Here is a 17,857-nt window from a genome sequence, read left to right as displayed (position 1 = left end):
CTGCCAGATGATGCAAAGATAATTATACTAAAAATAAGATTCTATCAAGGGCCAAAAAAAGTGTTGCAATTACTTAACTGACCACTAGGGGCCGGCTCTGAAATTCCGTAGTTCTCCATTGACCCTCATGTTAAAATGTCTCACTTTAGCACAGACATTTATATACAGTATTCACATCCTGGTTCAACAATAGTTTTGGTCTCCATATCTAGCATTAACATCCATGACTTACGTGATTTTTTTTTTGTGGGGGTGGGTTGTGCCACATCAGATAAAATTATATAAAACTACTAATTTCTGTATAATTAGGGCCATAGACTTCTAATCAAATGCTAGCCAACATTGCTTCTTCATCAGTCATCGTCATGCTACAAAGCTTAGTTAAGCAATTGGCAGAAGGCAGATTTGTCCATCAAGTGCCTCTCACACCTCTACAATAGTAATGAATAATATTTACATTACTAATGGATACATACAGAGGCAATTATGTCATATTTAAAAGAAAAATTAGATACATTTAAAGGGGACCTATTATGAAAAACACGTTTTCTCTTGCTTTAACATGTATAAAGTGGTCTCCCCTCAGCCTGCCAACTCAGAGAAGGAGGAAAGCAACCAAATTCTGCAGTGTCTGTACAGCCGCCCGGATGAGCCGTCCAGTCTGATGTGGCTTCTACGAGCCGTTCAGATTCTGCTCCCTATCGTTACTTTCGTAATTTTTTCGTAGCTGTGTATTGCGTCATTCAGGCAGCCAATCAGCACAGTGCCTCATTATCATAGCCTCCCCGCCCACTCAGAATCCTGCATAGATAATGAGGTTATTGAATAGGAAGATAAAGACATGGCTCAGAGGCTGAATTTCTAATTTATTTAGCAAAACAAAATCAAAAGCTTGTTTTTAAGACATTCAAGGCCTGTTTAAAATATGTATTAGATGCCATAATAGGTCCCCTTTAAGTAGTCTTACAGTTTCTGTACAACTGGCCTTGCAGGTACCTATAATATGTCTGCATATCCCTCAGAAAGTAGAGGCCCCTGCCTCTTAAATATTATTAGAGGACATCTGCTGATCTGGAAAAAAAACACACAATCAATCTGTAATGGTTTTTTTTTTTAGAAAAATGCGATATCAGCATCAGTGATATTTAGACATACAGCCTTACAGTGGACATAAAAACTCACCAATAGGGAATTGAAAATTTTGGAAAATATAAAGATAGAAATGACAACAACATAAATACCAGATGTCTTTGATGTGATCTTCTATTGAAAACTATCCAGAGGAGAGGAAAAAAAGTAAAACTTAAAAACATCAACATTGCAAAACACCTTGACAGCATACATTTGCACACCCATTTACTTAGAAACTGTCCTCAGAGTTAACTATCACATGTAAAATAAGGCCTGTAGTCGATAAATGGCATAAACTTAAAGTTAAAGTCATTCTGAGTGAAACCAGATAAGTCGGTCCTTGTTAGTATTTGCTCGAATGTCGGGGGTTGCATTCTACTGAGGCCATGGACCTCAGAGAGGTGCCAAAGAAACTGCAGGACTTAACTGTTGAAATGTGCCAATTAGGGGAGGGATATAAAAGAATATCAACAGCACTAAACACCACGTACCATGCAACGCTGTCAAAACCATTATTAATAGGTGTGGAAAATACAACACCACAGAGACATTTGCAAAGATCAAAGCAACCCTGAAAGTTGATAGGAGGACAAGGAGAAAAGTTTATCAGGGAGGCTACCAAAAGACCACTGGGGGAACTACATGAATTTCTGACACGTGCTGGTCACGCCTTGTATATGACAACCTCTCCCTGTATTCTGCACAAGTCTGGGCAGTAGGGCAGGATGACAAGTTGTTTCTTGCAAAATTATTTTGCTAATCTGTCTATTATGCTAACATTTTCATTCATTCACATTTGGGAAAATGTGTAATAGTCTGACGAGACAGAGGCTGAACTCTTAGGCTTTAAATCTAAAACGTATGTTCAGCACAAAACCAATTCAGAGTGGTACAGAGACGGTAAAGCATGGTGGGGGTACCATTATGCTATGGAACTGCTTCATTTCAGATGGCATTTGTCAGGTTATGTGGGAAAATGATAAGCTCCAAATGCCAAGATATTTTGTCACAAAACCGCCTTTCCTCTTTTAAAAAGTTGAAAATAAAAAGGAACTTCACATTTCTACTTAACAATGACCCAAAGCACACATCAGTCTTTGACTGGTCCAGTTAGAGCCAAGCCTTTAATCCCTTTAATTTCAAGGAACTTTATTAACGTTATTTATTTAAAATATTCCCAGTAATTGAATATTTTTTTGTATTTTTCTGGGGCTTTTTGTTTGTTGGAATGATGCATTAAAGATAAATATAATATGTCTGACATTTAAATTGTTCTTATTTATGTCTTTTTCTTTTAAAAGACTGCAATTTCATAAGGGTCTGTAGTCTTTATACTGTCCTGTACTGGAAAACCAATCTCCCTTCAGGGATTAATAAAGTATTTTGAATTGAATTGAAAACATCTACATTTGTGTGCAAAGTCAGACAGGATTGATCAATACACCCACAAACTTCAAGATATTCTGGTGAAAAGACAGATGAAAAAAGTTTATAATAGCTGAATAAATCTGGTCACTGTGTTATCATAATTATACTTTTTTGTTGACAGTCTAATGGAGCAGAGGTTAGCTTAATCTGTGTAAAAATACTTTACATGCTTTACCCCAGCGATAGTTACAGCCCAGTTCTCCCCTTAAAACGGTCTAACATTCAACAGAATAATAGGAATAAACAAGCAACAAACAGGCCTCAACAACAGAGGAGAGGGTTGTCACATATAATTTAATTCAATTTTATTTGTATAGCCTTTATTACAATACAAGTTTTCTCTAGCTTTCCAGAGACCCAGAACATGACCCCCGAGCCATTATTACATAAACAATGAGAGAATGAAGAACAGAAAGAGGAAGGGCACAGATATATTGTCAAAGGTACAAAAGACAAGAGATATTAGTATGAATTATCCGTGAGCAGAGAACTACAAGTTTTATGTACATATACATGAAACTCAGACAGAGGCCGTCCCTTCTCAGTGTCATCCTGTAGATTTTTACATCAGCCCTAAGCACCTAGAGAGCAGCTCGGTGCCCCGAACAAAACCTCTCTGTGTAAGAATGCAGCTGCAGCTTCCGAGATGCCCTGCATGGATATACATGACCCAGTGTGGAGGGGCTGGGGACTTCAGCCGCAAACTAGAGGGGTGTCTTGTGGTTTGATGCAGTCTTCTCACTTAGCGCTAGTGCTCCATTTTCATCACAGTTAAGGTATTTGTTTGCTTTTATTGATCATTTCTTTCCTTTGCCTTCAGTCCCTCGCCGGCAGTGAGGTGCGTTAAACAGTGTTCATCCCCCCAGCAGTGCCCCCCCCCCCCCTCGTTGCTTGGACTCTTCCATTTCACATCTGAAAAAAATCTGATAGTTGGGGAAGAGTTCTTCATGTCTGGGACTGCTGTAGCCTCAGCACACAGAGCACTCTAGCTCCTGGATCACATCAGGTAATATCATCTGCTTAGTTTTATATTCCTTCATTGCTATTAGTTATTTTTCTGTGACCTAGTCCTGAAAGGAAATTTCTTTGGCAGCTCAGTGTAGCTGCCTGGTTCAAAAGTGCTGTGTTCATTGATGAACATGCAGTTTTGTGTTTACATTTAAGAAACCTCATCTCTTTGGCATTAATGTCACATTATTACCTCTTGATTTGAAATCTTTATATATCTAGTCTCATATTATATCCTTTTTTTAACAGATAAGGAAATGGATAAGAAAGAAGTGAATGACCCTCTGAACAACGTATCATTGATTAAAGGTAACCAGCTCTGTTGTTATTTTTTTATTTCTCTCGGTGTGGACATAACTACAGTGGATGACTTAGCAGTCCTTCGCTACTTAAGTGGCTTGTACTTGAAACAGAATACGTCTCCCTAAATGACAATGTTGAAATACAAAAAAACTTACATGAGTGAATCTTAAAATCTGTATTTGGACCTTGAAGGACAGTTAGTTGAATGTGAAGCTGACATTGCTGTTTATGGCCTTGTTTTAAAGGGCCGATGGCTCTAGTTTCTGCAGTTTATCAGAGGATAAAGTCTCTCTGCGTACAATGCAGTGATGTGTGTGTTATTTTTGACATTTCTGTGACTAAGTGAAACAGAGTGCTGAGGTTAAAGCAGTCTCAGTCCAACGCAGAGATGCTAAAAATTGACAGGGACATTCATGACAAAATGGGCAAGCATTGTGGCGAGTGAATCAATTTTGCATGATGAATGAATTTGTAATGCTACACTGCACATTATATAGAGAGCACAAGAGAAAACAGTGTCCTCAGTGTCATTTGGGAAAGAATACCATATTTTCTCTGAATCAGCCACACAGAGAACATTTAGTATTTGTAACTGGATATCACTCCTGGGAGAATAATCAGCATTTTCAAAGAGAACAGCGTTGACGTTGACTCTCAACCGTGCTAAACCTCTGATTCATCTTGCTGTCACATTTGCTTGGAAGGAAGCAAACAGCCGGGTAAGATGGGCCATGATGGCTCTAGCCTTTAGCACTTGAGCTAAAAAAAGATTTTCTCCAACATTTTTTTCTGCCGTCACTTGAGGCAGTGTTTGAGTCTCAATATTCCCCACTCGTCTGCGAGGTATTTTTACACACAGATTAATCCCATTACTACTTTTGCAAGTGTCATTCAGTGACACTGTGATGCATAATGGTTGTTATAACAAATGTTTCTAAAGATAAAGTGTTGCACCCTCATCTGAAATATCCTTTAACCCTCCCGCAGCTGTCTGGACCGAGCATTCATCTTTTCTGACGAAGTGGCTCTAAACAGTACACTTACAGTACAGGGAGCCCACTCACATTCTGGCCCTCACTCATACATATGCATACGTGGCGGAGCACGCAATCACATACTAGGCCGAGTGTTGCCCTCTCATCCTTTGTCTGGCGCGCAGCAGGGTGGTCATGTGCTCGAGAACAAGGGTGTCTCCAACTCCTAGCCTTTGTCTCAGGCTCGTTAATTTTAGGGACATCTGTCAAACCATCTAATCGCGCCGCTAACAATACACCGATGTGTGTCTGTGTGTGTCTGTGTATTAGTGTGATTATGTAACTATGTGAGCTAGGCACAGTGACATCAAAGTTTTCACAACAACTGCAGCATTTCACGGCAGTCTGAGTTCTGTGATGTGTCCATTTATGGTGCACATGCTTGACCTGTCCTGCCTCTTGTTTTTTTGGCCTCCAACAAATGCTCTGCCCGAGATGAGATCATCTCTTTTCCTAGCTGTTGGAGATTAGAGGATCAAGATATTTACTGGGTATTTGAAAAGTGCTTGAGTAAAAAAGTATTTGTGGAGCTTGTTTCCACTTCCAGTATCACCAAAGAACCATGTCAGCGTTGGAAAGTGTATGGACTTTGTGTATTGTTTACATTTATATAGTAACAAATGAGAAGTACATGAGAAGTGTAGATGTGTCTGTGTGAGTGAAAGTGGGGTAACAGTTTGGTTTGAAAGCTTAGATAAGAAATGCTGTGGTGTCTATTTCTGGATTAGCAATTAGTGTAATAACACCATTTCAATATCTTGGGAAATCATCTTGGAGCCCCGGTTAAATATTTGGGACTGTAGCAGCATGAACATGGTGGAATTCCTTATCATCCCTGTATTTTATGGTAATTGACTCCATTTCCATCATTAGCCTGATGTGTTATACTTATGTTGCACTGATAGGAGGCTGTGCTCTAAACAGCTGCATGTTCATGTCAGGAGTCATGTCAGAAGCTTGTACCTGGAATTCTCATTTTATGTTTTGTATGTTGCTATTAGATGACCTGACCAGATCAAACATGGGGTCCTCAGGTGACTCACAAAAAATAATTCAACGCTTGAATGATGAATTACGAGAGGCCCAGGAGCTAGCTAATAAGGAGAAACATAAGTTCATGGACCTACAAGGTAACATAGAATATCTTACAGCATACACAGCATCCACATCTGCACCATGCATGAGTAAAATAAATTCATTTATATTTTGAAGGTGTGCTTGAGGCAGAGAGGAAAGAAAATAAAAAACAAGCTGATGAATCCTCAAAACAGATAAAACATCTCCACGGTAAGTTTTTGAGCATTTGGTTTGAAAGGTTTCTGCGTTGTAGCTGAATAGTAAATCTAAACACCTTGATGTTGGCAGGCCAGCTACATCAGCTCCAAGATGAGATGGACATTCTCAGGGATCAGATGGACGTCTCCTCCAAATCACGTGACGAGCTACAAAGTGCTCGAGATGAAGTCAAGTCACTGAAACGTGGCCTAGAGGCAGCGACTGCTGGGCGAGATCGTGATGTCGCAACTGTTCAGTCTAACCTGGCAACCGTCTCAAATGATCTGGATAAGTGGCGTCAAACTGCCAACAAATATGAGCGCGAGATTGACAACCTACAGCGTGATTTGCAGCAGCAGAGCAACCAGTGGCAGAAAACTGCAGAAATACAAGGTATTACATGGTGCATATGCAAAAGTTCTCTGAAAGTACAACAAAAATTTGAATCTCCAATTTGTTAATTTACTTGAATATTTATTTGAGAGCAGTAACACATTGTGCAGAAAGGCAGAGTTATCATTGTGTTGCATCATTTTCCTTTTTAAAATACGCTTTCCACGTCACATGTTGCAATCAGTTTTGAAAGAGGAATCTTTGTTCATACTTGTTGATTACAAGATTTCAGATGTTTAAACGTCTAAGGTTGTTGTCAGATGATTATCTTCTTTGTAATTCATCATGCATTTTCAATCGAAGGCGAATCTCTGCTGTAAACAGGCTAGTCAACTCTCTGCGAATATGAAGCCAAACTGGTTTAAGTTTTGTAGATGGCGGTTTGGCATCGTCAACGCTAACATAACAGGGAATCTCCTGGGAAACACCATTGCCTAATCGTTCCATACTGTATGTCTCCTCTGATATAAATCTCTGCATCAATGTTGCCTTCACACGTATGACAGTCACCTGTGCTATTGGCACTGATGCACCTCCAGACCGTCACAGTTGATGGCTTTCCCATTGTTCCCTAATAGTTGCCTGGAAGGTGTTTTTCATCTTTGAGACATACGTAGACCCTGACAACCATTTTTTCACCAAAGCAAGTTGAAATGTGAACTCATCTGAACACAGATTACAGTCTCTCTGTCTTTCAGAGATGAGCTTGTGCCCAGAGAACTTGTCAGTGTTTCTGTGAAGAACTGATTTACGGCTTCCCTCCTGTGTAATAGTTTCAGGTTGCACTTATCGATGCAGCAGACTGTGCTGAGTCACAGTGGTTTCTGAGCCTTTATGGTGCATTTATCTTGGTATTATGATGGTTTCTCAGTGCTGCGTGAAGGCTCCAACACCACGCACATACACTAAGAGACTGACCAAACAACAAACCGGAATTTCACTAGACTTATTGAATCTGTTTTGTTAGTTTTTTTTCATTAATATGTGAGCTTTTGCAGTTTTGCACTGAGAAATATCTTCATCAAACTGATCAATGCTCCTCTGAGGTTGTTGGACACAAAGTGAACAGCCATGATCTATCAATGCTAAGAATAAGGTTTCTGTTATTGGGGGGGTCAAATAGTTTTACAGGGCTTTTTTCTTCTTTTTGCCATATTCTTTTTTTTTTTTTATTGGTGTTTTTTTTTATTATTCTTTCATTATTGGGATTTATGGGTTGTCAAACACCAAAAACGCCAACATTGGTGCACTTTCACCACCAAGTGGTATATAGTGCTAGTTTGCTGAGTCAATGGATCCTATGAGGTCCGTCACTGTAATGGAGACACAACACCTGAAAGGACCAGGGAGGTCAGTCCTGTTATAATTCCAGTCTCGTGGGTTTTATTTTGGACCCCTGCTAATGGATAACTTCCTAATAACGTCACCTTTGATTGATGTTTTATATACCAATTCCTGGCACCTTCACCGGTCATCGCTGAATCTTAAAAACTCTTAATTGTATAATCTCTCAGAAAAATGTTACTGTTTTCAATGTTCAATAGATCTTTTTTATTCTTTTTCTTTTTGCCTGTCACCCAAATTTGGAGTATGTTGCTCACATCAAATTTTAGATTCATTAATATTTTTGAATCGATGAAATAAGTCATCAAAAAAAGATAAATATCGATTCAAATTAATTATCAAATTACAGATTTAGATTTTTGATTAATTTTGACCCACCTCTGATAATCTCATGAAATTTCCCTTCGCGGATTTATACGTTTTAGAACTTTCTGATTTTTGATGAAATATTGCATGATATAAGCTGTGGTTACAGTGGCCTGGATATTTTGTGTTATACATAACTGAAAGACACGGACATGAAAAACAAATCATATTTTCTTGGGATTGGTCCAACCTAATTTGCAGCTGACTAACATTAACCTCAAGTTTTTACGAGTTCTACTGAAAGGTGATGCTTATCGGCTGCATGATTTATTACAACAGGAGCTCTGTTGTTTATACTCAGATGGTCACTAATTAACACAAGTACAGAGAATATGTCATTAAAAAACAATCAAAAATTTGTTGTAATGCTTTTGAAGTTTATCTGTAAGCAAATTAAGAACAGACCATCTGGTGAAATAATTCATCATTACATAAAACTCCTCTTTCGCCACAGCTAGCGAGCTGCAGTCCATGCAGGTGGAGTGTAACGGTCTTCAGAAGGAATGTTCTGTCCTGCGATCTGAGAAGCAGGACATGGTGAACAAGCACCAGAAAGAAAAGAGCAGTCTGCAAAGTGAGTGTGCCTCTTTCAAGACAGAGAGAGAGGAACTTCTCAAGAGTCACCAGAAAGAGAAGACCAACCTGCAGAGTGAATGTGCAGCACTGCGCACTGAGAAAGAGGCGGTGCTCCAGAAACAGCAGCAGCTGGAGAAGGACCTTGCCAGGTCAGTGCACTGATTTGTTAGCTAAAGCAGCACCTTTACCCCCACCTTTGTGTTCTTGTCCCATTAGCTTCACTTACCTCCAGCATGTTTTGATGTACATTATACCACACGATTCTTTTTCCTGCTATCCTTCACCTTTTAAAGCTTTGTGATTTTTACCTCAAATATCCTAAGTCTGTTGTTATTGATGTCTTTTCTTCACTTATGTCAATTTTATTTAAGTTTTTTTTTTACTATATTTTACTACCTATTTTATTCATGTCATTGACCTGGCACCGGGACCAGGGACCATGTCTAACATGGGTTAAAATGATAATGAATTAATTTTTGCTTTTTGCAGTCTACGTGGACAGAATGCTGAGCTGAACAGCAGCCTCAGAGCCCTTGAGCAATGCCAGCTAGAGATGGAGACGAAGTTGCTGGCCCTGCAGAAACAGCACCAGGAGGATAACATCAAGCTGCAAACCCAACTGGATGAAGCAGACAGCCGCAGCCAAGCTCTACAGAGAGAGGTGTGCTCTTTAATGCAGACATCAACTTAACAGATCAAGAATTTCAAAAAGAATATACTCATTCAAACCAGGCAGTTGGACCTTGTCAAAATTTGATGCATTTTTCTCCTATTTTGAAATTCTGCATAGGGAAGGCCAAGTAATATGATTACTGTGCATAGTAGTTTTAAGCTTCACAAGTTCTTTTTTGTTTGCGTTTACACATGCAAATACACGTTGATATGTGCATGTAATCATAAGTTCTGTGGAAGATTAGATCCAGTATCACAGCCGTTGGAGAGCTGCAGCTGCCTCTGGTGCTCTGCTGACCTCGCTACTTTATATGGCCATTGTTGACATGGTCTTGCAGTATTAATGACATTTCCTTCATGCACTCTCAGCAAGGACAAGAAGTTCTCTTTTGAAGGCAAATGAATTCAACCTTTTTTCTTTTTTTTGCAAAGAGAATCAAATTATTGCTATTCCCACAAGACCTTAAAGTTCAAATATCTCTGATAGAAAAATGTATATATTTCCTCTGCTTTTCTTAATATGCATATTTATAAGTATTTATTTTATCAAGGCAGCTGGCTGAAGTTGTGGCCGTAAGGTTGTCGGTGCCTGTGGTGGAGGTAATCCCCGAAGGCACTGGTAGACACCAGTGGTTAATGGTGCCGCCAAGCTGAAGAAGGAGTCCTATAGACAAGTTTACGAGCCGTTTCCGCTCTACTTCCTAAACTCCTCCCCTCTAAGCAGTCCACTTCCGTTTTGGCGGTTTACCATTGATCAGAGTGGCAACATTGCTCTGACAAAGAGGGACGAAATGGATATTTCTAAGAAAAAAAGTGGTTCGGGAACGACATGTCACGTTATCATCCCAGTTCTGCACTGAATTCGGGTGGGGAGAGTAACGCCATCTCCAGTCAAAGTAGTAGAACCGTGTTCCCATGACAAAGACATAGTTGTCGACATTAAAAGCTCACGAGCAGCGAGTCTTTGCTTTAGGTTTGTGTCCACGCCGCTGTGTTTACACCGGTAAACACTGCGCAAACCCCTCCCGCCGGAAATGACATGCATTAATGCAGAGGAATGGCAGCGCCCGTGTTTTGGCGCGTAAACTTGTCAGGGCCCTTTTGGCCTGTGGGACTTAAGAGGCGGCAGATAAGTACTGACAGGTCAAACAGAACGCAGCTTTGGTGGTTGCTGAGGCAAAAACCTGTGCGTGGGAGGATGGGTGTGCTTCAATTATAGAAGGATCACACTGCTCAGCCTCCCTGGTAAGGTCTGTTCAGGGGTACGGGAGAGGAGGGTCCACCGGATAGTCAAATCTCGAGCAGTTTGGTTTTCATCCTGGCCGTGGAACAGTGGTCCAGCTCTACACCCTCAGCAGGTTCCTGGAGGGTGCATGGGAGTTTCCCTACCAGTCCACATGATGCACAGTCCAGATGACATTTACAGGGACTCCTGTTGGGGTTTTTCCAGGAGTATGGGGTGCCATAATCCCTAATACGGGCTGTCTCGTCACTCTACATCCGGTGTCAGAGCTTGTTCTACATTATCGGCTGTAAGTCAGATTTGTTTCCCGTGGGGGTTGGACTCCGCCAAGGTCTAGGTCACTGATTCTGTTCATTACTTTTATGGACCAAATTTCTAAGCGCAGCTAAGGAGCGGAAGGATTCTGGTTTAGTGGCCTCAGAATTGGGTCTCTGCTTTTTGCAGACGATGTGGTTGTGTTGGCTTTATCAGGTCAAGACCTTCAACTCTTGCGGGAGCGGTTCGCACCCAAATGTGAAGCAGCTGGGATGAAAATCGGCACCTCCAAATTCGAGACCATGGTCCTCAGTCGGATTAGGGTAGAGTGCCTTCTCTGGGTCGGGAATCAGATACCGCCCCCAAGTGAAGGAGATCGATAGGTGGATCGGTGTGGCGTCTGCAGTGATGAAGGCTCTGCAACAATCTGTTGTGGTGAAGAAGCAGCTGAGCAAAAAGGCAAGGCTCTTGATTTACCAGTCGGTCTACGTTCCTACCTTCACCTATGGTCATGAGCTGTGGGTAGTGGCAAAAAGAACAAGATCCCAGGTTCAAGCAGCGGGAATGGGATTCCTGTGCAGGGGGTCCAGGGCATCTAGCGAGGATGCCTCCTGGACACCTCCCTAGTGAGGTCTTCCCGACATGTCCCACTGGGAGGAGACCCCGGGGAAGACTTAGGACAAGCTGGAGGGACTGTCTCTCACCTGGCCTGGGAAGCTGGACAAACCAGTCGGGGAGTGGGAGGTCTGGGCTTCCCTGCTTGGGCTGCTGCCCCCGCGACCCGACTTTGGATAAGCAGAGGAAAATAGATGGATATTTATTTTGGTTGCAAGTAAAATTTCCATGCAGGTATACTTCAGCTGTTATAATAATTTAGCCAAAGCTTTGACTTTTCTCTACTAATTATTTTCCTCTGTCATACAAAGAATAACTCTGCATCCTCTGGATTTGACTTTTTGGGGTGTTTTTAATAGCCAAACTGCACCAGCAAGTGTGGCCCATATTGACAACATCAACAATTTGAAACTCTGATACATTTCCCACTGAAGTTGATTCTTCTCCGTGCCTATGATTTTATTCGAGTATGACGGTGAATTGAAAATCAAATTCTGTTAATCATTAACACATTGAACAGTAGCAAAACTGTCTTGTACTACAGCAACAGTAAATTGATCTTTTTTTTTTTTTTCCAAAGTAATGGTAGTTTGTAAAGTGGAAATTTCCAGAAGTGTACTTTTATCAAAGTCTGATAATTATAACTCTCACATGAGGGATCTAATCTGATGCTCTGAATTCATCTCAGTTGGACATGTGGTGTCTTAGAACGCTTGTGTGGTTTATTTTCCTGTTAAAATGATTCGATACAGCTCATCTGACAATGTTTCATAAGATGTTTAATCTACAAATGATGGATAAGTACTAGTCAGGAACGATGTGTCTATAGGAAAATGGAGACCCTCTCAATTATGTTGTAAAAGCTCAAACATGAAGCAATTTAAAACATCCTCCAGTCCAGATATCCCACAATTTCCTGTCTACTGGTACTGGCTCGCCTGTATGATCCCAGCCAGAATCAGCCAGCTGGATAGGGATCATCCACTTTTGTTACACTAAGACAGGACTGGCATTGTTGGATAGAAGAAAACAGAGATGAAGTCATCCTTAATTATTGGCGTAGCAAATGGCATTGCTCTTTCAGCGACTGAAAGACTCTTACAATGCCATTTACATTAGTTATTCTGAGTTCAGCCTTATTAGCCAAACATAAATAAAGTTCAGCAGGGTGTCTCTGATCACAACTGTGTAAGTTTGAAAACAGGACATAGATTGTGAGATACTGATTTACGGTGGCACTGAAATTACTGGAATGTTTGTTATAGAGTTTTATGTAAATTAAATCTCATAATTTATTTTGTGCAGTACGAGGAAGCTCAGACAGAGCTGTCAGACCTAAAGGAAAAGTATGAGAAGACCGAGCAGGAAAAACAGTCTCTCGCAGATCACCTTGAGGAGTGCAAAGCCAACATGAACGAATTGCAGGAGAAAGGATCGAAGGTGAGTGTTGGTCAGACATGTGAGAAAGAGGAGATAATCTTTTTCCTCTGATCATATAATCGCATGTGCATTTTGAGATTATGTTCTACAATTAATTTTGTAAAAGACCAAAAATCTTATATTCTAAAAAAAAAGGAGAAAAAGCAAATATCTTCAGCTCTTTTGGTTTTAGGTGCTTGTTCATTGCTTCAAAGTTTGCATCGACACTGACGCTTTTGTGGGCCGTTTACACAAATAGATGTCGAGCCAGCCCAGACAGAGCTGCAGTTTACTCAGAACTGAATCTGAATCTGGTTTTTGGGTCTGTGCACCATTGCTGAGCTCAACTTACTCAAAAAGTACCCAGGTACCACAACAGAAAATTGAGAGAAAAGGTTATGCTAATGAAAAAAACATGTTTTTTAGGTTGATTGATGATTCTAAATTGCCCAAATGTGTGGGTGTGGGCGTATATGGTGGTTTGTCTACACTGTGATGGGCTGGCGACCTGTCCAGGGTGTACCCCTGCGCTTTCGCCTGTAATGAGCTGGGATAAGCTCCAGCAGACCCCTGTGACCCTGTACAGGATTAAAAATCCATCCATTTATAGAAAATGGATGGATGAATGGTTACTCTAATGCAAAAGTCTTTACCTGCAGTCCAAGGGACTGCTAGTCAGATCCAAAAACAACAAGCAATGCTTTGATTGCTTCCAGCTCTGATAATGGACTGAAATGCTTGAGAGGAGATTCATGAGAAGTCACATGTACCCAGTTGCCTTGCATCTGTACATGTGAAAACACTGTTGCACACTGACAGCTATGTGTAACTGAAAGAATCATGTAAATACAAATTACACACACAGACTGCTCACTGAGACACCCATTAATGAACCTACACCCAACCAAAGTATGTCCCATTGCAGTTGATTACTATAATATCCCTTCCCTTCTGTAGACTGGCCTTTTGCTGCCTGTTCAAGCCGTAGTCATCGGCCTTATCCTGGCTTTGCTGTTTTGGTGCTTCGGCGCATTGTGGTAGTAAGGTACACATTACTCCTGTCAAGTCGGCCTACATCTTTCATTTTCATCAGTGTCTTTTAGATCATTGCATGACTTAATCAGGTTTTCCTCATTTCCCAGAATGCCTTCCTCAGGGGAAACTCCAAAAAAATTCTGAGAACTCTAACCCCTCTAATCACGCAGTTCCAACATCTGACATCTGTTTGTCTTGTCTTAATTGCTAATGCTTAACTACTGTTCTCAGTTTGCTTTGATGAACCCCAATTTTTTTTCAAAAAATCCTTCTGTAGCTCTATCTTTTATCTTGATCTCAACTGCAAGCTCCTTCTGTCAACGCTTTGGCAATCCTTGGAAGGATGGTTTCATGTGGTGGTTCTAAAGTTTCCGTTTCTCTGTTGTCACTTATTTCAGAAACCCTGGATGATCTGGGGCCCTGTGGTTGCTGTGGCCATAACAGCTGTGACTGCTGCTGTGCTCTTCAGGACCTGAGGGCAACTTCTTCAAACATGCGCATGCACACACGCACACAAGTGAATCTGTGTTTATCATCAGATATTGAAACTGCCCCCTTACCATATCTGCACTATTAATTAGGAGGGCTCGTATTTAATTAATTTTTAAGATGCTCTATTTTAGGATGGAGAGACTTTAATGAGGGAGTGTTGGTTTTCTGTGCAAATCAGTAAGTTTGTACTGTATGTTTGTTTTTTGAAGGAAACCGAGTTAGGTTGTATGTTGTTTATCATTTTGACTCATAGGATTATCCATTAATGAATGTAAAAATGCCCTACAAACTTAACTAAATTTAAGTAAATGTGACTTTATTTTAGATAGATCACTTAGAGGTTGAGAATCTCTACATGTAGCACACCCATGTTATTGTCAGAAAAATAAAAATTGTCACAATAACAGCTCCTTATGGATTAAATGGCATAGATGGGCAACAGTGGATGTTTGTGGTGGGCACTGCTAACATTGTGTTGTGCTGAACTGTTAATAGTGTGAAGATGGGCAGAAGTTTACAGAGTGTAGATGAACTTTATTTGATCTGATATTTGAGAGAGCATCATTAAACATAAACTGCAGCAACTTGCCTTATAAACAGTTTCTTTCATTAATTGGGTTAGTCTAGAAACTCAACAGTGTGTGTGACCTTAATTTTCCTTCTGCTTTCCATTTAAAATTTGTGATGTAAATCCATAATTAATATGGATCATGCCTTAATATGGATCATTCTTAGCTCGATACTTATGCTAACGTTGTTAGCACCATCTCCTTGCTGCCATGGGACAGAAACTTTTTTTTTTCTTCTCTGGTTTCTATCAAGCAGCCTACTTTTGTCTGTACAACCTTGGTACAGAGTCAAACAACTAAAAGAAGTTTGTTGTTCAAAAGTCTGCTTGTTATTTCAACTGGATGTTAGCACGGCATATGATTTTTCAGCACTTGCAACGAGAGAAGTCACCCTCAAAAACTCCAGGAGGAGTTTCTTAACTGCACCAGAGATGTTGGAGGTTCCCATAGGGGCAAATTCAGTAATGGACTTGTCATATGAAAGAACAGAAGCAAAAGGAATATGTTTTACTGAATATTTCACTCACTGTCCGCCCTCTGGGGAAGGGGGTTCGGTCCATATACTGCAGTTTTGCCTCCCTCATCCTACTGCGTTGCAGATGACATTTAAAATAACCGGTTCACACTTGCACTATTGGGAGACCTGAAATGTTTCTCCATGATATCACTCTTGTCAAGTAAACCCAATGCTTCTCCTTGCCAACGGTACAACATAGGAAAACACAGTAGAAAACATGAACTGTAGCTTGATAAATGTCCATTTTTAGCATCAAAAGGTCATAATTATATTTCTGCCAAAAGGAGAAGTGATTACATTTGTGTTATTTATCTCATTGTACAGTTTGCAAGTAAGTTTCAGTGTGACTTGTGATACTGGCTATAATTGGAAGGAGATTTCCCATGTCTCCCATTTAAAAAATGACCAAAAGTAGCTCCAGACTACTTTATGATACTGTTTGTCTGAAACTCTAAGTGGCAACATACTTGGATGGTTGTTTTGTGCTTTGGTCAAACTGATGTTGGGTGATGTTACTGTCATAAACAAAAAGCTGTTCGGTGTGAGTGAAAAGAAATGGCAAGCTTGAGATGCCTGGTGAAACCATGGACTGTTAACAATTAGCCTGGCCAGCCATTCTATTTCATTTCCTAAGCAATACAGGAATTAGCCTGGATCCTTTGGAATCAACTATTATTTTCTAGGTTGGCATTTTAAACAGATGTAGAAGAAACTGCCTCCGGATGTCACTGGATAGACGTACAAGCATGTGTTGAGGCAACCAAGCAACAGCATTACAACTTCAGGGTCAAAGCCAACCCAGCATTAAGAAAAGTTACAGTTCATCAACTTAACACTAGGGGCTGGATCCAAAAGCATTTTAAATGGACAGTTTTGTAGCGTAAATAAAGATATTTACAGCCTTCTTCAAAAAATGGTTTTGGTCTCCATAGCTATATGTTACATCCATGACTGCACAGGAGGTGATTCAACAAATGTATGTATAATTAGGGGTATGGTCTTTTGATAAGTGGCTGGCATAGCCAATGGATAACTGTTATCAGTTTGCTACTTAGTACATAGCACTGTGTTGATTCCTGAGCAAACTTTCTGAGTTGTGAATAAAAACCGGGCCACCATGATTAGCTGTGGGATGGCCTGGACAGGTCAGAGGATGAAACTCAGCTACGAGCAGGGAGCTTGTAATAACTGCAGTGGTCATTTCTGATTTTGCCACTGAAACAACATTTGAAATGAGAGGTAATGTTGCAAATTTTCATTATTATCGGCCTGGATCAGCTGAAGGCGTTGGGGGTCATGGCAGATCATGTCAGGACCCTTCCAATTGGAAGTCTGCTTGGATCTGCAGCCGAACACCCAAGGATGCCAGTAGGCTTGCTGGACTACAACATCTTGCTGCACAGGATGAGGAAAAGGAGACTTCAGAAGCACTATTCTGAAAACCAACTGATGACATCACAGGAAAAACTACTACCCATTTCATGAGAGATCACTTTTTGGAGTGGGAATGGTTATGGATAATCAGGATGGACAACATGGGCCCCAGACTGAAATACTGTGGATACAACTGAGTAAACCTTGAACCAACTTTGGAACACTATAATCCTCGCTCCATCCATTTTGAGCATGAATTATTATTTATTTAGCCATTTTCTGTCTCGGTAGTTGCTCAATTGTATTTCTGTGACGTTGTTCCTGGCTTACAAATGAGTCATGCCTGCTGACGGCTTGGACAGGGCAATATCTCTCACCGCAATGTTTTGCAACAGGTTTTTAGTTTTGCAACAGGATGTGGAGCCTGTTACTACGTAGATTAACATTTCACAATATCTAAAAAGCCATCCCCTTAGAGCCATCACTGATTTTATAAGGACAACCTGCTATCAGGACAAGTATTTCCTCTTTTTAAGCTCTTACATCAGGCTCCATCAATCAGTTTTGCTGTCTCAGGACTCCTCTTTCAGAAAAAGTGTGACAAGCGGCGTAACGTGGTCGATGTTGTTTGAGGTTCCAGTTCAGCCGGTCTTGGGAGTACCCTGTAGGCATGACATGATGTGATTTAGGACAGCCCCTCTGTCCTATATAAACCCAAATAAGAGAATCCTTTCCATGCCAGGACGAACTGCTCTGCACAGTGTCCATTTGTTCTGCTCTAGTTTGTATGTAGGTCATCTTTGGTGGA

General features: G+C 40.6%; 1 protein-coding gene across 2 annotated transcripts; it reads left to right on the top strand.

Moving 5' to 3' along the window:
• Positions 1-3,435: 3,435 nt before the first annotated feature.
• Positions 3,436-16,589, top strand: slmapb (sarcolemma associated protein b). Of its 2 annotated transcripts, XM_061735923.1 has the most exons (10): positions 3,436-3,565; positions 3,817-3,876; positions 5,906-6,034; positions 6,117-6,191; positions 6,270-6,572; positions 8,737-9,007; positions 9,348-9,519; positions 12,949-13,083; positions 14,020-14,107; positions 14,496-16,589. In XM_061735923.1, the coding sequence occupies exons 2-9, from the start codon at positions 3,825-3,827 to the stop codon at positions 14,101-14,103; spliced, it is 1,221 nt and encodes a 406-aa protein (XP_061591907.1). In that variant the 5' UTR covers positions 3,436-3,565; positions 3,817-3,824; the 3' UTR covers positions 14,104-14,107; positions 14,496-16,589. The 2 variants fall into 2 exon arrangements, with proteins under 2 accessions (XP_061591907.1, XP_061591908.1); XM_061735924.1 differs by lacking the exon at positions 14,020-14,107 and having other exon boundaries at positions 3,439-3,565.
• Positions 16,590-17,857: the final 1,268 nt, after the last annotated feature.

This window comes from Cololabis saira, chromosome 12 (assembly GCF_033807715.1).
Source record: "Cololabis saira isolate AMF1-May2022 chromosome 12, fColSai1.1, whole genome shotgun sequence".
NCBI lineage: Eukaryota > Metazoa > Chordata > Actinopteri > Beloniformes > Belonidae > Cololabis > Cololabis saira.
Note: the sequence above shows the minus strand (reverse complement) of the source record. Positions and strands in the feature narration are given on the sequence as shown.